The following is a 22,914-nucleotide window of genomic DNA, read 5'->3' on the forward strand; positions in this document are numbered from 1 at the left end:
TCACGTGCAGGAAGTCGCAGTGTAAAAGGAAATCATCTTGCGATGAGTGGCTGAAAGCGAGTTGTGGTGGCTTGGTGTGGCTGTTCAGCGGCACAAGTTGTGGGTGTCGTCGGTGACGCGACTTGCCGGAAAATTGATCGCACACGCGGTGCGCAGCGAGTGAGTTGCAATGGCGGGTGCTTGCCGTGCCAGCAAAGTTCCAGTGAAGAAATAAGAAGAAGACCGGCAATTTCCAGTGAAAATTGAGAGAGAGGGGAATGATAAAGAAAATAGTGTGAGAAAGAAAGAAGATAATTATTGGATGGGTTGAAGACGTGGTGTGAGGTGAACGAACCCCCGAAGAGCAGACACTCGCGGAGTGAGAAATAAAAAGTGAGGGACCGGATAGTTTCCGGTGAAGAGGGAGAATTAAAGAGGTGAATATAAAAAGAAATAGTGAGAGAAAGTAGCGGAAGTGGAGTGCTGGCAACCGGCCGGGGAACGGAAGATCGAGAAGGAGAGAGAATCGGTGGGAAGCAACGTGCCAGAGGAAGGAGAAGGAGAAGGCCAGCGGTGCCACTGGCCAGGCAGTACTGGGCTGGAGAGCCAAGACGGCGTCGGGCGACGTCTTCTATAGCTGAACAAGGTGAGTGCGAGCGTGAGTGAGTGCATGTGTGTACGTGTGACAGTTGCAACGACCTTTTCAAGTATACATGTATGTATCATTTCCATGATGGCGGCTCGTGAGCTAGCCAATTAAGACGAGCAAGTGTCCGGCCTGATTCTACGCGGCGTGTGAGGTGAGATGACAATTGTCACATCACCATCACGCAACTTTCCTCACTCTATTCCTACAGTCGTATCGGATGCCGTGAGAGGTTCATTTTAGATAGGTGAGAGGATGAACTGCAAGTGACAAGGTGTTCATTCTGCTGGTTGCCAAATCAGATCAGAGATGCCACATTCGCACATATGTTCATGAATTTTCAGACATTTTACTATCGTCACAGCCTTTTATTCTCGATACAGGCTTGCTAAAATAGTGACGACATATTATTGGTTACAAATGGTAAACGAAACTGGCCAGTTTTGGCGACATTAGCACATATTTACAGATTTTTCAGAATTTCATCACTTACATATGAAACAAAAAATCTGGCATCCCTGAATCATATATTTACTACTGTTATTGTCGTTGTTGTTGTTTTACTAAGTTGTTTTCCCGTATCTATTTGAAATTGGTTTTATTTCTTTTCGATATGATTTCCTTTGATTTTTGGTTGAGTGATGACGAGAGTGATAACGAAAACAACGCTACACTTGTGCGACTGGAACGGCGGAAATTAAGAGACAAAAGTAATCCTCTTGAAATACCACACGATGCGTAAGTTTGTTTTTTTATTTAAATTGAATGAAATTTATGATTTCCAATCTGGTTCTCATTACAGGTTTGTAAAATATTTCCGCGTCTCGAAAGATCTCTTCAGGCATCTGCTCAACATAGTTGAGGGCAAACTAGGAGTGTCTTCTGGATCTTCATCGGTGCTTCCAATAACAAAGCTATCAGCAGCATTGAGATTCTTTGCTGAAGGTGGTTATCAGAAGGGCGTAGGAAATGATTTGTTTGCAGGAATGGCACAACCTACACTATCGAACGCTTTATCGTCGATAATTGCCGTTTTAGAAGTTTGTCCGACTGCCATACAGTTTCCTATGAATGAGGAGGAAATAAATGCAATCAAACTTGCTTTCTACGAGAAAACCGGATTCCCAGGTGTAATAGGATGTGTAGACGGTACACACATTCGGATTATTTCCCCTAGTGCTGATTTGCAGCATCTTTATTATAACAGGAAAGGATTTCACAGTTTGAACGTCATGCTGGTATGTATTCTTTCCTTTGTTGTTTGTTTTAAAGAAGATTTATACTTTACATAACATTTGCATATTTATTATCTTTGCACAATGTTTATATCTATGTTATTTATTTTTACTTGTAGGTCTGTGATCATAAGCACATGATTCGTTACGTGGATGCCAACAACCCAGGCTCTAACCATGATTCGTTCATCTGGAATAAAAGTCCTTTAGATGCCATGCTTAATGAGAGGTTCCAAAATGGCGAAAGAAATACGTGGCTTTTAGGTGAGAACTTGTATTTTCAAATTATTTTTTGTACACACAAATATTTGATTACAGGAGATGCAGGGTATCCTTTGAAACCTTACTTAGTGACACCCTTTCGCACTTCTATCAGCACACCAAGTTCACAAAGGCAAACTAAGTTTAATGAGATGCATTCGAAAACAAGGATGATTGTAGAGAGAACCATCGGAGTGCTGAAAAACGTTTTTCGATGCACTTTAGGCGCTCGTCAGCTGCACTACAAGCCAGAGAAAGCAGCCCGAATTGTGAACGTGTGTTGTGCTTTACACAATCTTCGACTGCAATTCAATGTACCGATTGATGAACAAAATTGGCTGCCGATAGTAAATAATGAAGTCATCGATGCCACGCCAAGTGATGCAGTTAACTTATCAGCCAATGACATTCGGCAACAAATAATGAACTCAATCGCTTAAAATTATTATAGCTTTTTAAAAATTGACTTTTGTTTTAAGTTAAGACAACCAACTTTGTAAACTTGTTTTACTGCATATTTTTACTTGTTTCTGTAGCTACGAAGACATAAGAGGATTTTAATAAAATAAATAGATACAAAATAGAATGTAAAGAAACCCAAGTGTTTTTAAATTTATTTTATATATTAATCATTTTTCTGTCCTACTTGACGTTCAAGTAGATTAAGTTTTCGTTCCTTATATGCTAGCAACTGTAAATTGTATTGCAGCTCATCCTATCTTTGTTTTTCCTTCCGTAGTGTGTACGCCTGATTTTCCTTGACCTCCTCTTCCTTCAGCTTGAATATTTTCTTCGTGTATCGGGCGGTTTCTGCAGAATTTTCGGCCATTTGCTTCAGAAATTTTGTCTGTTTTTCTAGCATATTGAGACGGTTGTCTGTATCCTGTAGAGTATGGCGTAGTGTACGTTTTCGTTTGTTTTGGCCGTCGTTGCTACTCCCTGCATTCTCAATATCGTTTAATTCCTGTTCTGGTGTTGGCTTGATCATCAGGCCTTCTAGAGTGTTGTTCGGTGATGATGACTCGCGAATGGGTAGGCCAAATACAGGACCTATGCAATAGATATATTATAGAAAAAATAAATTATTTCATCAAATGAAAATACTTGCCAGATTGGTCAATAGCCCGATCGAGAGACAACAGATTAACTACCGCTTCCTCTATCGATGTTAAAAGCATCGTTTGGTTGGGCCCTCCACCAGTCGCTTCTGTCTCGCGCTTATTATGGGTGAGCTTGCGTTTCACCTTCAGCTTGAAGTCTGTCCAAACCTGGAAAATTCCAATAAAAAATGATTGATTACTAAGAGATTTACTACTTATGCATAACTTCTTTTCGACAGCTTACTTTCTGCCATTCATGGACCGACCTCGTTGGGGGACCGAGGCTATTCAAGCCGGTGGCCAGATCCTTCCAAATTTCCGTATAACGCTCCTTGGTTATGCGCGAAGCTTGACAAAACATTACTCCCCTTGCCACCGCAGGATGTGCTTCCATCCGGGCCACAAGAAGTTCAAACTGCTTGCAGTTAGTCACACGCACTCTGGAATTCAAAGATAAATTGGATTTATTAATACACCATACCAGTACAATCTATTCTTTGAGAACGAAAACGATGCTTACTGTTTCACTTCCATTTTTGTTTTTATTGGCGCTGTCGACACCTCTTCGCATATCGACGATTGTCACCTAGAAATCCCACTTCATGTGACAATCTTCACCTAGATTAACAGCGGGAATACGGTGAGAGTTCATTTGTGTTCATTCAAGTGAGGATTCTCACACATATGCCTTGTGGAATCGCGTGACATAAGTGACAATTGTCATCTCACCTCACACGCCACGCAGAATCAGGCCGGTCAAGAAGCGAAGCCTCACGCGTGAGTAAAATCGCCTATGCGTGAAGGGGAACTCGCTACAAAGTTCGACTATTGCCAGTTGTTAGCGAATGTTTGTTGCTTGTAGAAAGTAATCTTCTGCGCGGAAGCAAAAACGAGAAAAAAATCTTCTTTCGCCTTGAATATCGATTGTATCAATTTGAAAGGAGAAACACACTCAGTAAAGCGCGTTGGGAAAAAGTATTACATGTGAACAAGAAAGGGGGCACTGTTGCGTTCAGGATCATGGTTGGGGAAAAAATGCTCGAATATTTATAGATACACTTGTACATCCATTTTCATTGGATGAAAAAATGTGGAAAACATGCGAACCACAGAGGGAGAAAGTTTTAATTGAAGCCTGTTATAATTTCCAATAATGATATGTTCCGTATTTTCCTTAAACGCGTTATGATGGAGAATTGAACAGTTGCCGGTATAAAATTAAATTCTGCGGAAAAACATAATATATACAAACCTAAATTTTAAATCCATCCAGACGAAACGAACCGAACGAGACCTATTACCGTTGAAATAATGTAATGAGGTGTGAATGCTATTCAGAAGACGGAACTGATAATATGAGGTCTTGAGCGATATAAGCATCTCGCCCCGAAGGTTTATTCCCAGTAGAATTTTTTCACCCTTGTGCGAAAACATGATTCGATAGCAACGTTGCATGCTCTGAAGGTTTTTGTGCGGAAAGCATAATGAGGTGCGATTTTTTGAAACAAAACAAAATTATACATAATTGTGTGAATTTTGAGGGCTACTTGGTGTTACCATTTTTTTTCTGGTTTCCATGATGGGATGTTTCGTGAATTTACTTGGTTAATGTGTCAGGTTGAATTTCGAAAATTGTTTTGCATGTTTAACGATTTGAATGCACTTATTAGTGAGAGCATTCCAAGTACCCTACACTTCATCATATAAAGGCCATCTACACACTAGGCAACCTAAGTTGGAAACCAACTTTACTAACATCGCAAAAAAGTTGAAAGTATGTGTAATCAAACTGGCAACTTAGGTCGGACCAACTTCTTCGATTCAACTCAGCATGTCGAGTCGCGCGCGTTGTTTGTCGACAACTTTTTCGTTCAATTGTTGTTGACATTTGGATTACTACGTTCGTTGAGTTGTTAATGGTAATACAAAACAATGTTTACAAAGATGGAAGTGCCTTTTCGAAATTCAATGCAATTTTTGCTGTCTATTATTATCAGCGTTCTAAGGTAAATATGATTCCTATAGCTCGTGGCCGTTGATTACAATAATGCTTCTATTGATTCATACAGATATCCTGAGGTTACACAAATCTGGTCAGACTCCGGTGAATCCGAGTTTAGCTATCATTGTTCGATAACACTATGTGCGAAGATGTGAATACTATTGGCGATAGATCTATGAAAAGGATTAGCATTAGCATTGTGGGCACTGTACATAATTATGATAGATGTATCATTCGAAGTTTTATGTGTTTTGTTTTTGTAGTAATGGTCATACTTGGATTTGTATTCCTTTCAGTATCAATGATGTTTTCGTTATGGTTCAATTGGATCTATTTTGGATCAATAAGTGAAGTGGATCGAATATCAATTAGGCAAGTCTTTGTAAACAAGATTATCTCGAGAATCCCATATGAGGAGCTTAAACTTCCGATGTGTTCCAAAATAAATGTTATATCTTACTGTAAATAAAATCGCTGAAAAATAAAGCGCGGTCGTCGTGAACAGTCGTAAACGGTCGTAAATGGTCGTATTCTTGACGTAAACACAAATAGAGTGAGAGAGTGAGCAGTGAGCAGCTGCGATGTGATTTTTGTGTGAGAGAGTGTGCGCGTCTGCGTGTGTTCGTTTGCGCGTCCATGTGCGTGTATGTGTTTGTGTGTGCGTGTGCCTGTATGTGTGCGTGTACGTGTGCGTGTGCTTGTGCGGGAGTGTATGTTTTGGTTAGTTGGTTGGGTGATGTAAACAAAAACAGTGTGAGAGAGTCAGCAGTCAGCAGATGCGACGCATTTTTTTTTTGTGTGTGAGGCTGTGCGCTTCTGCGTGTGTGTATGTGTTCGTTTGTGCGTGCATGTGCGTTTTTTTTGTAGTAGCGAGTAGAGAGTAGAGAATAGATAGTAGAGAGAAGAGAGAGTAGAGAGTAGAGAGTAGAGCGAGAAGAAAGAAAGTGAAGAGTAGAGAGTAGAGAGTAGAAAGCAGAGAGTGAAAAGTAGAGAGTTTAAAATAAAGAGCAGAGAGTAGAGAGAAGAGAGAACAAAGTATAGAGTAGATAGTAGGAAATGAAGAGTAGATAGTTGAAAGTCAAAGTCAAAATTGAAAGAGCAACAATTGATCGCAGAGAAAGAGTAGAGGTTTGAGACATACAGACATTTGGACTAAAAAAGAAACATTGGATAAAAGAAAAAAAATGCGAGAGACTGTTTGAGTGCAATAGCAAAGCTGTTCCAATGACTTTGCAGTAAACTTGGGCCGCTAGTGAAACGAAAACAAAAATTCCAATATTTCTTAATACCCATTATTTTCATTTTCGCTTTTCAATATCGGAATGCGAAGCTCAATGCCGTCAATGCGAATAGGAGCTGTAGTACTTCCGAAAAAAACATCCGGGAATGCCAAATGAATAGATGTTTCTGCTATAATGCAAATTTTCTTTGATTCCATTGAAGAGTTTTAAATAGTTGCGCATACCTTAAATTTTTTTGTCATTTACAAAATTAGGTAATTTAATTTTTTTCTTCTCGCTCGAGTTAAGAAAAATCAAAGCAAAGTAGATTTTTATGAAAAGAATCTTTCATGACTTCGACAAACGCTCTTCATATGATTTCCTCCGGCAGTTGATAAAAAGGGCATATGATTTCTTCGGCATTTTCCTGGAAATGTCAGGAAATATATAAGAAAATGGTTAAGTATGGGACAGAGTACCTGTTTTATGTACTCAAATGACATTGAGTAGACATTTTCATTCAAATTTTACCAATATGAAACTGCGTTTAGGCATTCTTATATGATATAAAGTAATTCGCCTCCCAAACACGAATGTTGCTAGCAGACATCGACCCTGTACATTTGTCATCGCGGATAGAAGCTGTAACACTTTCAATAAAAAAAAATCAACAAAGAATGCCAGATGTGCTGATTTTCCTGCAAAGGTGCGAGTTTTATTTTAAATCTACCCATTTTGAATTCATTGTAGAGTTTTCAAAAGTCGCGCATACTTTCAATTTGATGGCATTTGCAAAATTAGTTAGTTTTTTTTTTATAGAGCTAAGAAAAATCTCACTTAAAGTAGATTTTTTTTTTTAAACGTTTCGCTCTTCATGAGATTTTCTATGGCAGTTAAAACAATGGCATCTCTGCCAGCGATTATGCAGTTTATGATGACAGATGACAACTTTACGATTACTTCACGTTTGAGTTGCCTCAATGTGCAGAGCTGAGTTGGCGATAGGATTGACATCGCCAACATAGATCGGGTTGCGGTTGCCTAATGTTTAGAAGCCCTAAACGTGCAGTTTAACTCGTGTGAAGCCTCTTGAACTGATTAAAAACAGCTCGTTGAAAAAAAAAAAAACTGTAGTAACAAGTGAAATTTTTTCGCCACTTTCTACGCTTGACGTTTGCGTTAACGTTAAAAGTATCAATGTTTCCAGTACGGATTTTTGGGTTTAATTTTTTTTATTCATTCCATCTACCGTATCCGGATATTTGGATCTTTGGATCCAAAAAATATGTATAACAAAAACCCACTAAAAACGCTTGATTTCAAGAAAATAAAATCATGAAAATTGCAATACATTCTGTCAAATATATACCGAGAATTTGTAATTTCAAATATTTCCGCTGAACATTTTCCATTATGTTTTTCAAGTTGGTACTACTGTCAGTCTTTATGTTAGCGTGATCTGTCATTTAGTTTGTTTACAGCGTCATCAAGAACATTTTTTGCACGGCGTTTTTTGATATGATGTTGTTCATTCGGAATTCCTTCTGGAGGGCCAAATATAAATTGAGCATTACCTTGGCGTATGAGGCGTTTAAGAGAGGAAATTTGTCGCAAACAGCCATATTTGTGGAAGGATAACACTTGGATTTTGCACCACGATAATGCACCAGCTCATCGATTGATCATTGTGAACGAACTGTTGACCAAAAATGGCACGATTGTATTTGAACAAACATCCCGTGTGACTTTTTCCTATTTCTGAAACTCAAATTATCGCTTCGTGGGACCCGTTTTGATAGCATTGAAGACATGAAAACAAAAATCGTTGCTTGAACTAAAGGCAATTCCGAAATACAGCTATAAAAAGCGTTTCGATGACTGGAGTGTTCGTTGAAAAAACTGAATTGCTTCAGAAGGGTCCTTTTTTGAAGGCGATAATATAAATTTAGATGATAAATAAAGCATTTTCTTTAAAAACACAAATTCAAGGTAGGGGAACCGCGGATAATACGGATAGTGGGGATAATATGGACAGGTGGTTGATATGTATAGTTACATTTTGAATTTCCGATTTTTGTTAATGAGAACACCTTCTACATGTTATTCTATAATATTTAAGCCACCCTATGACCAGAATACTGATAAAATCGAAAATCATATATGATTCCGCGTGTGGATGTAATTTTAGCTGCTTCGATATTAAGCATTTTGAGTTGCTTAATATCAAAATTCAATTCGCTGATAGTTATATTTGTGATTTAACAGAGAAGCAATATAAGGTATTTACGGAAAAGTAAATTCATTTTTGAGTGGAAAATTTGAATTATTGTAGTAATTGTACTGGTGGGGTAAAACGGACAGTTGCCAGTTGGAGTGAGATGAACTATAAAAAGTCTGTTTAATCTATTCCCAAGGAATGCCCTGCGTCTATAAATGGAAATCAAATCGCCAAATTTGGACTGTTTAGAAGCTGACTGGTACCAAAAGCACAATAGTTGAGGGTTTGTCCGTTTATACTGCTGAAAAGCACGATATCATTTCTAAGTGGATTAATTCGATTTTTTCATCATTTAACGGACGATCGTGATGAGTTCAACCCTTAGTTGAATGAAATTATTCCTCTCGCGATCGATAAACCTCTACGCTTCATATATTACAAACCTGTCCATATTACCCCACCATATGTCCTTATTACCTGCATCGAAAAAAATGTTGTACTTTTCAGTCTGTTCCGTTTTAAGTAAAAAAACATTGAAGAACACTGTTTTGCAAAATATTTGGCCAATTAGGTAGAAAAACAGTATATTTAATTGCAAGAAACTGCATCGAAGTTTTGGGAAACATGAGTTTTCAAAGATATAATTGAAGTTCTCCTTAACATGTCCGTTTTACCTCCACCTCCCCTATATATTTGACAAAATGTGTGTCGTTCCCAATAGGTTATTGATCATTATATTTTCGTTTTGTATGAGGATTTTTTAAATGCGGATTTAAATGTTTCAAACTAAAACAATTGGAAACACTCCAATTTTTTTTGAGTTGCTAAAAATGTACGATATAAATTTGGGAGTCATTTTTATGTAACAAAACCACGATTTCAGAGCACCGGCAGAAAATTCTTTTTAAATTCGTTGAAAATGTAACAAGTTGATACAATCAATAATTACGAAAATAAAATCCATTTTTTTAGCGAGTGTAATATTTTTTAAAATAAGATTCGGCTAGCATAAAATTTGGCTTCATTTTGATATACCGATCATTAGAATCTCTCTGATTTTTGGATGTGTTATGTAAAAAAATCTCAGCTTTCAAGAAAAAAATATAGCGCCCTCTTGGACTAGAGGGCGCTAATGTTTTGCGATAAGGAACCAAACTACACAAATTTTTTGATGCCAAATGTCTTGAAATTGCATGAAATTTCGAGATCTACTGTCATATCGAAATGTTTTTTTGTGTTTTTGTTGAAAACCTCGATTTTCCGGTTTTCAAAAAACTCAAACTTCAACGGGTAGCATTAGTAAATGAAGTCCGATCAAGCTAATATTTTTCATTGGGTATATTATCGTGCAAACCGAAATTTCACAGCAAGTTCCGAATGAAAAAGCGAGATAACTATTTTTATTGGCACCCAAAACCATACATTTTGGTGGTGGTCGAGGTGTCGATTTTCGAAAAAAAAAGGTTTTTCGAGAAACAGTAGATCTTGACGTTTTATGCTATTGTAAGACATCTGGCATCAATAATTTTTTTTTTAAGCCCGATGTCGATTTTTTCTAGGGCGATTTTTCGATTTTCAAAAAACTCAATTTTGGACCTAATTTTGCCTCAGATTAGATTTTACTTCAAATCGATTTTCTTCGTTGGTTCCACCGGATGCACATGAAAATCATTCAAACGGGTTCAATTATCTACTGATGGATGAAATTATTACACTCCATTTCCGTTTCAGAATGGCAAAATTTTCATTTTGCAAGAGGTGTTAGGAGCTATTCAATCAGAACAGTACTTTTTCTGCTATTGATTGATCGGAAAATCCATTTGCCTCGCACAAAAGATTTCCCATTCCCCACTGCACTATGCAATGCTGTTTGTACATCAATCATTTCCGAACTGCTAGAGTAGAGAGGATGGTTGCGATTGACATAAAAACCCCTCTTGAGCAATGTAACTGGCAGAAAACTGAAACGATACACTGACCAGACCCTTTTCAAGCAATCGATTGACCGTTGGAAATTTTGCTGTGATTTTGTGTCCAACCACAGGACCGACATTTGAACGTGGATTTTCAAAGATAGCAACAAAATTGATGCTATCTGTAACTTTTTGTGGGATTTCAAATAAATGGAATGTAACATACTTTTCATCAAGTAAAATTTCATCAGTAATGTTGTTTCTGTACTTCTACGAACCGTTGGAAAACTCTCTGATGGAACTTTCTTTTTCAAGGTCACGTCTGCGGTTAACGACGGAAATGAAGTTTACCATCTTTAAATTTCATTCTCTTTTCGTCTCAAGTGAAATGAACATAACATATTTCCATCGCTTTAAGCATGGGAATGCAACTCACCTCTGGTTAGTCCGGATGTGCTTAGAGGGAATGAAATACTACGAAGTTCAACTTAAATTTGTGTTTTACATTGTTGTGTTGTACGAACGTTCAGTTTTTTTACTCTAGTGAAACATCATTTGAGTTGTTTTTTTTTTTTTATCTTCGCTTATTTTTCGTCGGCCTATTTCCGCCACTTTAGTGCCAATCACCGACATCAGGGAGGCGACTTCACCTGTTCCTACCTATCAGACTCAACAACTCATGAGCCGGGCCAACTTCTTTTACTTCCGCTCCGAAGGAAGACGTAACCAGAGATTTTTCGCCTCAGAAAATCCCAACGACGCCAGCTGGAGGTGAGTTGTTTGTTGACAGTTAAAATTTACCTCACGGCGCATCGAAAATTGTAATTTGATGCCGTGAAATGGATGTCCAATCGGACATCACGTTATGGAGACGAAAGATAATCTTTCGACAAGATGGCTAATCATTTTGATCTCGTGCTAGGCAAAACATTTTCTGTGTCCTCTTTCCAGTTTCGATTTATTCACTCAACCGATGCAAGCGATACTTCAGAAGACTATAATTATCGGTCGCCCGGTTTCGGTGTGTTATTATCACAGAGATTGATCGACACATCGCACAGTGGGGAATCGCTGGCCAACAGGCAAAAAACCAAATTGGCGTCAGCTGTTTCGTAATATTTTTCCTTTCTTGTTATAATATTAAAGTGCTTAAATCCCTCATTTGAGCGTAATTTAATCAAATCTGATTTTTTATGACTTTTCAAAGCATGTAAGGCGTCGTGCACAAATTACGTAACGCTAAAAATGAGGTTTTTAGACCCCCTCCCCCTCATGTTACGTAACGCTAATCTGTACACAAAATCAAAGTCGTTTGAAAATTTTTTATCAACGTAAAAAAATCAGATATCTGCCCAGGTCGGAATCAAATATTTAGACGAAAGTTCTTTATATGCGAGTAGTGACTTCGGAAGAACTTTCGACAAGTTCATAGAATTTCGAACAAACAGAGATGGAAAATTAATGCTCACATCGGTTGGGATTGGTGCTTTCAAACCATCTGGCGTTTAGCTGAGAAGACCATGAACTGGTAGAAATTGATGTTGATTTACACAAAAATAACTACTCCTTCGTTCAATGCAGCAGTTTCTGCCGTTACATTCCACTACCTGCAAAAGGTCTTGGGATGTCTTTACGTGACGAGCAAACAACTCGACTTGATATTGTACCAATTCCGCTTCGACGATTTGGGAGTTTGCGGACTTAATAGGGGAAAGCCGGAAAGACGGACACCCCTGTATTATTAATAAATTACATTTTTATTTTAAATTTCAATGATATACAAACTTGCAATACAGTGTATCAATATCTGTGGCACTAACTGTGTACACTTGGCTGGCTTTCTGTTAAATTTATTGATAGAAACAAAAAAATTATCAAACAGCTCGATGTAAATTTTCGTCTGCAGAAGATAAGGTTTTCATTGTTATCGAGTAATTTTTTGGGGTATTTTTCGCTACATGAGTGTTTTACCATCACTTCTTTTCCAGTTTCTCGAATCAGCGGTGAAGTTTTATCATTTTTACTCCAGAAATATTTATGAAAACAAAATACTAATCAGGACGGGTAAGACGGACACTCCACCGACTAAAGACGAACATTTCGTTTTTGAAACAAATTGATTATATCCTCCTTCTTTGTTTAACAGATGCCCACTAACTACGTTTGCAAGTGCAACCAGATATCATGGATGAATAAGCAGAGCGGTTTTTAAAACCTAATCCGAATTTGTCATTCCGAATGCTGGAAGCTATTTTGGACATTGAAAAATGATACAAATTGCAAGCCTTTCAGGTGATTTTAGTCTAGCCTCTTTGTTCGATCATTTTTAAGGCCTAAAGACCATAAATTTAAGTTTATGTACTTGATAAGTTTTGGTGGTCTTCAACACCAAAACTTAACAAGTACATAAACTTGAATTTTCAGATAGTGGTCATCTTTCCCACCCCAGGTGTCTGTCTTTCCCGCCAAGTGTCCGTCTTTCCCGACTAAATCTTATTTTTTTTAAAAAGTTGGACACATTCATTTTGCAAAATTTATGCCTCTAAGACAAGTTTTATTATAAAAAGTCTAGGTCAGACTATCAATTTGTGGTGAGATAGCTATATATTTTTTGTGGAGTAGAAAACAACCAACGTTTACTTAAGGTGTCCGTCTTTACCATCCTTCCCCTATATTCGCTTTGACGGGATATCCATCGATCGCTAGCTTATTCCACAAATCACCTAACGATTCCCCTGCATACTAAAAATGTTTTATTTCCAATTCCGGGTCCCTTGCTTCGAGTTTTTATCCATGTGAGATCCCTCATGATCACGAGAAGGTATTTAACCTGCCGGGAAAGAGAGAGCCAATCCAACTCAGTTGAATGCACTGCGTGCTGGAGAATTTGTAGAAACTAATTTTGCCTCCAAATTCAATTGATTTTGATGCACCAAACACACAGCAAAAAATAATAGATCGAAAATATTTTTATGACCTTTTTAAAACGAGGGTTCTGGTCTGGTCCTCCATCCACATTAATTATGGTCACTGGCTTGATTATTCCTCGGTACCGAATAATCTCGAATTCAGGCAGCTCGCACATACTTTGAAAATCGATCCCATGAAGAAATGCGTTCGAAAAACAGTGCCTTCCTGAACAAACTGCAACGTATATTGGAACACTGCATAGAACATCTTCAGCAAGATCGAGGTGGCCTAGCTTTATTTTGCATCCTGCGATAACAGACGGAATAAAGGGTGTGTCACATCAAATTGCATCACGGAAAAAACGCTGTAGAAATTTAATTTTTAGGAATTATATCTTCAGCTTTCGCTTATAATCAGATAAGAGTGTATAGATCACGTTGACCATGCTTCACTGTCAATTTTTCGTAAATTTGGAAAAATGTCGTCGAACGAAAAAGAGCGTCGTGAATTAATCCTGTGCACTCATTTCGAGAATCCGGAGTTGTCACATCGGGACATCGGTAAGATGCTGGGAATCGTCCAATCCACGGTCAGCAGAGTACTAAAACGATACTTCGAGAACCTAACCATCGACCGGAAGGTGAAGAACGGCAAAAATGGATGCTCCGTCAGTGAAAAAGATCACAAGCGCGTAGTTAAGCAGTTTAGACGTGATCCGAGAAGTTCGGTCCGGGATGTCGCCAATAAGCAGAATTTGTCAAGCTCATTCGTCCAGCGGACCAAGCAGCGGGAGGGCCTGCGTACATACAAGGTTCAGAAGGCTCCTAACCGCGACGAAAGACAAAACATGGTGGGGAAGACGCGAGCCCGGAAGCTGTACACCGAAATGCTGACGAAGCCGCATTACCTGGTAATGGACAACGAAATCTACGTCAAAGCGGGCTTTCGTCAGCTGCCGGGCCTGTTGTTCTTCTCCGCAGAGGACAAATTCAGCGTTCCGGAGGAGATTCGCAAGCAGAAACTATCCAAGTTTGCCAAAAAGTACATGGTGTGGCAAGCGATCTGCTCTTGCGGGAAGCGGAGCGCCCCCTTCGTGATGACCGGCACGGTAAACGGGCAGGTTTACCTTAAGGAGTGCCTACAGAAGCGCTTACTACCACTATTGAAGCAGCACGAGGGCCCGACCATCTTCTGGCCGGATCTCGCTTCGTGCCACTATTCAAAGGACGTGTTGGAGTGGTACGAAGCCAACGGGGTCACCTTCGTGCCAAAGGAAATGAACCCGCCCAACGCGCCGGAGCTTCGCCCAATAGAGAAATATTGGGCGATTATGAAGCAGGCCCTCCGGAAGAACCCAAAAGTTGTCAAATCGGAGGCGGACTTCAAGAGAAAATGGATTTCTGTTCAAAAAAAAAAACTACAACCTGACGTTGTACAGAACCTTATGGACGGGATAAAGAGGAAGGTGCGAGCATACGGGCTTGGGCTCGAAGTATGAATAAAAAGAAAATGCCAAAAGTTGTTTAATATTTTTTATTTTACTGTCTAAAATTTTCAAAAGGATCGGTCTACTGGGCGAATTTCTACAGCGTTTTTTCCGTGATGCAATTTGATGTGAAACACCCTTTTAGCTTATGTTTTCCAGCCATGACAAAATCATGATTCGGTAGATTAACGCAATATTCGAGATGCATTAAGCGGTGCCTGCATATTGCCCATTACAACACGTGCTTTATCATCTTGGCTCAGGAAACACACCTTTGTTGGTCTCAGAATCGAAGCTAGGAGCGCGTGAATTTATTCAGGAATAAAAATGGAATTTTGTTACGTAACGATCACGGCTACCCCCCTCCCTCCTATGTCACATTAAGTAACGAAACCTCGACCCCCCTCTCCCCTCTACTCGCGTTACGTAATTTGTGCACGACGCCTAATATTGACGTATTTTGACATTTTTTTGAATGAAAGTACATTACTTTGAAACGCTCTGCAGCTCCAATGATACCTTAGATTTTTTTTGGCGTCGAAGGAAAAGTTGTTCGAAAAGCTATACAAAATAAATCTTCTTCATTAGATGTTGTAAAATTTCATCATAGTAAGCCTGAACCAAAAAAAAAATCATTAAAAACTGTGATATTTTTGTAGAAAACGAGCATAAAAGTTAAGTTACCGCAGTTTGCCGCAGTTTGTCGCGGTTGTGACTACATTCAAAATTCAGGTAAAAATATAAGCTTTCAATTGAACATTGTCCGACGCTGCGCAAAACTGCGCGAATTGTCGTTTTAGTGAGAAAAGTGATAGCAAGTTTTTATTATTTATTTATTTTTTAATTTTTTTAAATATTTAAATTTTATCTAGGATAAAATTAACATCATAATAATCCACTGATGGGAAATTTCGTATCACAATAATCAAAAGGATGACATATAAATTTGGGTTAAATATCACACAATTTATCATTAAAAAGTTATAAAAAAGTGTGTGATTAAAAAAGGACTAAAATGAGGGTAGAGTAAACAAATATTTATTAAATCGATATCATATCATAACCAATTTATCATTCAGAGCATATTGAAACAATATCTATCGAGAACATTCAATCCTTTTCAATTGTTGAACAAGATTTGTTATCACACAAACTGATTAAACAGTAGTCCGTTTGAAGGTTGATTTTACTTCGGACTCCTTTGCAAACAGAGGTTAAGCACTCAGTTAGTTGTATGAGAAAAAAGAACATTCGTTGTTATACCGCATATCTTCAGTTTGATTTCAAATCAAGTTCATAATTTCGTTGAATTTTATTATGGAGCTTTCAACTTCAGTGGTACCACACAATTCAACGTCGAGTAAGTTGTTTATTCGTGGTTTGATACATGTATTTTAGTATCCTCATTTGACTAAAGACACCGAATTAGAAAGATAACAAATCTATGAAACAATGAAGTATTGAAAATCACAAGACGAAATCAAAATAGCAGCGAAAGGGATTTTTCTGCTGATAAGTATAATGAATTCCAAATTTCACTCACAACAATCACTAAAATACTTATCATGGTACAGTCTATCATCTTCTCACCTCCACAGATCCAATCTAACTCTAAACACATATTTTGAAAAGGAGAAAAGTAATTTTTAAAAACTTCTAGATGAAATAATATTTCTATTGAAGGACACAATTATAGAATCAGGAAAAGATGATTATGAATCTGATGGCAGTTATGAATAAGAGGAAGTTTATTGTTTTGATTTGTTATTTTTTTGCCATTAACGGTATTGTATTAATTTGTAATATCAAAATCTTTCATATTTACATTAGAATTTCTTTGATTTGAGGGGTCATCCTAATAAACTTGATCTTTTTCAACGCCCTGTGAGTTTGCTTGTGCTCAAAAATAATGAAATTATAAAATTAAATAATAATTATATAGCATGTAAAAAAATAATGTGTAGAAGAAGGTAACATAGAACCCAAAAAAAAATAGATAACGTGCTTTATGGAAGGCCCCAATTAGAAAAATGGATGCCAGATTGGCTGTATGAAGATGCCCCACTGTGCGTTGGGGCGGAATTGAAGTTTTGGTGCACTGTAAAAATTTATGTCACGATATATGATATTTAACTAAACAAGGTGTGATAATGAAATCCAAATGTGTAGTTTTGAGGTTCGAGGAAGATATTTACTGAATATAATACACGTATATCGTAATGCACCAGAATCTGCACGATTTTTCAATCCGGACATTTTATCATATTCAATATCACCACAAAACCAAACCATAATTGAAATGTTCAAGAAAGGCGATTGATAGGTACTATTGAGACAGTTCAGTGTAGTATCAGACGTATTTAGTACCTAGCTATTGATAAAAAATGTCAAACATCAAAACAAATAGAACACAACATGCGAGGTGTCCGGAATAAGAAACACACGCAGAATATGATTCTAAATCCGGATGGATCAAAAGTTTTCGATGATTGCTTATTGCAAGAGTTTCATAAGAGTATGATACGAGCCATAGAAAGAATGGAGCAATGATTTTCGATGTTTGATGTTTGGTTTAAGATTATAATAGAATAACAATGAATCATAAGCTTTACAATAACTAATTTCTTTCGAAGAAATGCTGCTGACAAAATTTGTCCGAAATTAAAAAAACAAGAATGTCCGGACTTTAAATCATGGCACAATGAAGAAATTTATGAATTTTGAACAAACATAGCATGATTTTGTAGACTTCTGTGATTCATAACTTACATAAATGCTTTCAAATTCTTTTGGAATGGTACTGTTTCATGCTATGCTATAGCAACATTTTTAGTAGTTGATGTTGTCCTCCTAGATGCCGAATTTCGATGCATTAAAATACTTGTTTTCTTCAGTCTAGTTTTCAAAGTTCTGAAATATTTAATGATACAATCTCTGATTTCAACAAATCTTATCACGTTTGACCTGTATCAATTTTGAATAACAATTTCCATCCCAAAACTCCAATGAGGCATTATTTGCAGCATGCCAACCACTTCGAGCGAAAAGCGCCACCGTTTGTTCTTCCGCTCACGGGAAACCATTAAACCGCGTCCTTTCATTTTCATTTTGGACAAACGTTTTTTTTTTCATGGAGGTGCCGTCATTGCAAATTAAAAAGCCTAAAAATAAATGGACGTGAAGGTTTCCTGTGCGTCCATGAATGGTTCCGAAATTTATGTCGGTGTTGGTTACAATTTTGTAATTTTGTGCCGCTGTTTCTTAATGTAGAAAAAAGTGTATGGTAATAAAATACAATCATGCCGTAGAAAGTGTATCTTTCAAGTGACTTTTTTCATTCTTAAATATAATTTTCATTCCATTTTGTTGCTGTTTCGTTTTATTATGCATTCGTATCTAGTCGAAAGAATCAAAGTAAAAACTGGCTATTTTTTTCAACGGATATGAAAACCGAGGATTGGTTTTTTTTCGAGATATATTTATTCTCACGCCATAAACTCTTATGTGATTTTATACAATCCATTCATTCGACAAAAACGGACAATGTAGACAAACAAAACGAGAAGGAATAATAAAAATCAGCCTACGCTTGATTCTAGAGGATTCGTTCCGGTCGGTGCAGACTCTAATCAATTGTTACTTGAGTACTTGAAGGCAAGATAAGGCGATATATGGTCAATGTTGGAAAAATTAAATGGGGTGAAGGGATAGCTGAACCGATCAAAGTACACTGAACTACTGCTGCAGCTAACGGGAATCACAGACGGTGGATGGATGAGAACGAGTCTCATGGAGCTATATTCCGTCGATGAGCAATTCAATATCCGGTGGGTGATAATATTGCGTGTCCGTGTGGGTGAAGTGATGATGACTATGGGGGAATGATTTCCCGTGGTTACACCCACGCTAGAGGATTTATTTAATAATTGAAATACTGGATTGGCTTCGAATTTTTTTCAACAGAGAGAACTGATAAATAAAGGCGTAATATAGATAAATCAGATGATGGATTGAATGGCAGCATGGTGGGGAGTCCTCTTTTCAGGTAAAATTGAAAGATGGGCCCGGTGTAAAAAATCAATGAAGTATTGCCTAATGGTTGTAATTAAAATATGTTCGAGAATAGCATTGGGCGGTTTTTTTATGGATAAAGTGATTAATGGACTGATTGTTGGATAGATGAATAATTTGTACTCAAAAACCAAACACCTGAAAATAAAAATGAATACATGTCGGACTCGATTATATATGATTCGATTATATACAATTTCGGACTCGAGTATATACAGCTAAAGAAAATAAAAATTTTGTTTTATGTTTCAAATATGGCTTATTTTCCGGAAAAATATTCCCTTTCAACGTTAAGGTGAAATTTAAGTGGCATTTATATATACAGTGGGGTCAAAATCGTGCTTTTTTTAAGATTTTGTTTGTATTTACCAGGAATAATATCGATATTACAGCGAAGCTAAGAAAGATAGAAGTTGGATATCAAAGAACAAATTGTAGAGAGGTTCTTCTTCTTGAATGTTGTTAACGTTCCCTGTGGAACTTTTGCCGTCTCAACGTATGTATTAACTAGCGTTATTTATCAATACATAGTAGAGATTTCTTAAGCCAAATAAACACGCCTTGCATGTATTCCGAGGGGCAAGCTCTAGAATACGAGTGACCACACTGCAAGTCGGAAGAAATTTCTTTGATGAAAAATCCCCCGACCAGAACGGGAATCGAACCCGAATACCCGGCATGATAAAGTGAGACGCTAACCACTCACAAAGAGAGCACAGAGAAAGGGGTTGAAAGCTTTAATTCAATTGATAGAAACAATCAAGTTCAATATGACTTTTTACGATAAAATTAATAATAACACATGAAAAATTACTAACTTTGAAGTTTTCCACTTCCAAAATGTTATTTAAATCCCCTAATTTAGATGTCTCACAACTATTTTCTGTACTAAATTTCTTCATTCTTCTAATGAAAGCAACAGAATCATCTTCTGTAGCGTAATTTTTAATGTAGAGCCAGTTTGAGGCAACAGAGTCGGAAACAAAAAAAAAGTTCTATAACTCTGTCATTGCTTAAATTCGAACATATGCGTAAAGGGATTTTTTTCATCAAATATGATCCTCTATCACATCCCGAATGAATTTGGATTTTTTATATAAGAAAGGTATTTTATGACTTTAAGGGGATAAATCAAAAATTAAATTCCTCTTTTCTATTCTAAAATTAAAAAAAAAATATATGCATAAAAATGATTTTTTTTAACTCGATTATATACAGGATTCGATTAAATACAGTGAAAATAAAGCCGAAACTGTATATAACAGAGTCCGCCCTGTATTGGCGTACGTATAACAGTTTCGAGAGTATAAATTCTCTCGAATGAGATATTTTTGTCAAGTGTCTAAATAGAAAAATATGGCAGAACGTATCAATCACGACAATTTACACAAAAATATTTTATATGTAGAACATTGGTGGTACTTTAAAAAAAAACATGAAGAAGTTGGATTGTTCGTTGAATTATAGATTGTTCATATTATTTCTTTTCGAGAATTTTGCAGAAATACGCTTTTGAGAAAAAAATATTTTCAGTTTCAGGTTTTTAAATATTTTTTTAATGTTAATTTTTATTTTATACTAGCTAACCCGGCAAACTTCGTCCCGCCCATTTACTTGATTAATTCTCGAGTAATGCAGAAATTTGTGTTTTATTGGTATGGCAGCCACCCCTAAGAGAGGGGGGAAGGGGTATCTAACCACCATAGAAACATTCATTGCACCCTAAAGTTTCCATATGCCTAATTTGGTTTAATTTGCTTGATTAATTTTCGAGTAATGCAGAAATTTGTGTTTCATTTGTATGGCAGCCCCCTCTAAGAGAGGGGGAAGGAGTATCTTATCACCATAGAAACATTTATTGCACCCTAAAACTTTCACATGTCAACTTTGGTTTCGTTTGCTTGGTTAATTTCCGAGTAATGCAGAAATTTGTGTTTCATTTGTATAGCAGCCCCCCCTTTGAGTGGGGGAAGGACTGTCTAACCATCATAGAAACATTTATTGCACCCTAAAACTTTCACATGCCAACTTTGGTTTCGTTTGATTGATTAATTTCCGAGTAATGCAAAAAATTGTGTTTCATTTGTATGGCAGCCCCCCCTTAGAGAGGGGGAGGGGTCTCAAAATATCACGAAAACCTTCCCCGGCCCCAAAAACCCCTACATACCAATTTTCATATCGATCGGTTCAATAGTTTCCGAGTCTATAAGAATCAGACAGACAGACAGACATCACTCCATTTTTATATATATAGATTTTCAAATTAAAATATAAGCTATTTCCTACAATTAATTTAATCAGAAGCAGGTCACAGCTGTAGAAGACGAGTTTTTTTTCATGCTTTCTTTGAAAAAAATACTACTAATCCTTTTTATTGTAACATGTTATGCTTTTTTTCTATTTAGAAACATATAAACTAGGGTGGCAGCGAAATTTTGTTTATTGGCCCAAAAAAAAATTATCTGTACAAAGTTTAACTCGATCAGACATGATTTAGGGGAGCCTCAAAGCGCTCAAAGTTTTGATTTTTTTACCCTCGAAAATCTTCCAAGGGGAGCAGTAAAGGAAATTGGGAAAATCGCATTTTTCTCGATGCCAAATGATTTAAAAATGCATAAAACCTCGGGATCTGGTGTTATCACGAAAAAAAATTTTTGGTCGAAAATGGAAAATGGTTTGGTCGACTATTTGGGACTGATTTTTTAGCCTGAGTGGCTAAAAAATCAAAACTTTGAGTGCTTTTAGGCACCTCTAAATCATGTCCGATCGAGCTGAAACTTTGCACAGATCATTTTTTGGACCTATAAACAAAATGTACATGGTCGATTCTTTAAATTCGATAATTTTTTTTTCATACCTTCATTGCCTCTCAGGCAATCCCAAATCCCAAAAAGGTCGATATTCGGCCAAAATTTTTTTTCGGGATTGTCCCAGATCTCGATGTTTTATGCATCTTTAAGTCATTTGGCATCGAAAAAAAATTCGATTTTACAAAATTCCTTTACTCCTTTACTTGGAAGATTTTTCAAGAAGAGGATCAAAAAATCAAAACTTTGAGCGCTTTGAGGCACCCTTAAATCATGTCCGATCAAGCTGAAACATTGCACAGATCATTTTTTGGGGCCAATAAACAAAATGTACATGGTCGGTTTTTGAAATTCGATGATGACATTTTTCCCATACATCCATTGCCACCCTAATGTAAACCAAGAAATTTTACACACAAAAATGTAACGAGTAAAAAATTCGATTTTCATGAGATTTCATACAAAAACTATACAAGACAGAAAAATGATGTCTTCGACAAAAGTCTTTATTTTAATAAGATCTAAAATATTGTCCAATACATAATATCTCTATCTTGACTATGAACAAAATTAGGATCGGTTTCAATTTTTCCAGAGAAAACATGAAACAAAAAATTTTTTAGGATAATATTTTTCCCCGTAAAAGTGCTCATTTTTTCGATGTATCGATGATAAGTTGGTTGTTGTATGGGCTATTTTTTTGAGAATTATAAGAAAGGTATCCAAGAAAAATGAATTTCAATTTTAAAAATATTTTTTTATGAAAATTTAATCGATTCTTCATTTCATGCTAGTTTTTTTTTATATCTCAAGTGTGCAAAGTTGCTTAAATTATCAATATATTTACACCCATAACAAGTTCCTGCAATCTGAGATGGTGCTGCTAATGGCCAGTCGGGCTGGCATCCGTCATAAAAATTATGGGTATGATTCAACTTTTTCCTATCAAAAATATTATTTGTAACAGAGTTATTCGTTTCTTTTTTTTTGCAAATGATAAAAAACGCGAACAAAACTAGTTGACTCGGGTAATTTCGTCTTGCCCAAAATTAATTTCTCGATATGA

At 36.8% G+C, this 22,914-nt stretch overlaps 2 protein-coding genes across 2 annotated transcripts; one reads left to right on the plus strand and one right to left on the minus strand.

Annotated features, from left to right (window-relative positions):
* The first annotated feature begins 629 nt into the window (after positions 1–629).
* Positions 630–2,670, plus strand: LOC129779293 (putative nuclease HARBI1). Its single transcript, XM_055786691.1, has 4 exons — positions 630–1,363; positions 1,428–1,863; positions 1,980–2,124; positions 2,179–2,670. The coding sequence occupies exons 1-4, from the start codon at positions 1,239–1,241 to the stop codon at positions 2,559–2,561; spliced, it is 1,089 nt and encodes a 362-aa protein (XP_055642666.1). The 5' UTR covers positions 630–1,238; the 3' UTR covers positions 2,562–2,670.
* Positions 2,671–2,836: 166 nt separating this feature from the next.
* LOC129774550 (uncharacterized) lies at positions 2,837–3,772 on the minus strand. The gene is made up of 4 exons (XM_055778310.1): positions 3,742–3,772; positions 3,466–3,661; positions 3,230–3,389; positions 2,837–3,171 (listed from the first exon to the last, which is right to left on the minus strand). The coding sequence occupies exons 1-4, from the start codon at positions 3,753–3,755 to the stop codon at positions 2,837–2,839; spliced, it is 705 nt and encodes a 234-aa protein (XP_055634285.1). The 5' UTR covers positions 3,756–3,772.
* Between the last annotated feature and the right edge of the window lie 19,142 nt (positions 3,773–22,914).

Source organism: Toxorhynchites rutilus, chromosome 3 (genome assembly GCF_029784135.1).
Source record: "Toxorhynchites rutilus septentrionalis strain SRP chromosome 3, ASM2978413v1, whole genome shotgun sequence".
Classification (NCBI taxonomy): domain Eukaryota; kingdom Metazoa; phylum Arthropoda; class Insecta; order Diptera; family Culicidae; genus Toxorhynchites; species Toxorhynchites rutilus.

What these genes read in the sequence shown, in the direction of transcription:
- LOC129779293 (XM_055786691.1), top strand. Translation starts at nt 1,239, where the DNA reads ATGATTTCCTTTGATTTTTGGTTGAGTGATGACGAGAGTGATAACGAA. An exon ending in CTTGAAATACCACACGATGC is followed by an intron (nt 1,364 to 1,427) that starts GTAAGTTTGTTT and finishes TTCTCATTACAG; the next exon opens with GTTTGTAAAATATTTCCGCG. An exon ending in AAGAAATACGTGGCTTTTAG is followed by an intron (nt 2,125 to 2,178) that starts GTGAGAACTTGT and finishes ATTTGATTACAG; the next exon opens with GAGATGCAGGGTATCCTTTG.
- LOC129774550 (XM_055778310.1), bottom strand. An exon ending in CGGTCCATGAATGGCAGAAA is followed by an intron (nt 3,390 to 3,465) that starts GTAAGCTGTCGA and finishes GGAATTTTCCAG; the next exon opens with GTTTGGACAGACTTCAAGCT. An exon ending in TCGGGCTATTGACCAATCTG is followed by an intron (nt 3,172 to 3,229) that starts GCAAGTATTTTC and finishes TCTATTGCATAG; the next exon opens with GTCCTGTATTTGGCCTACCC.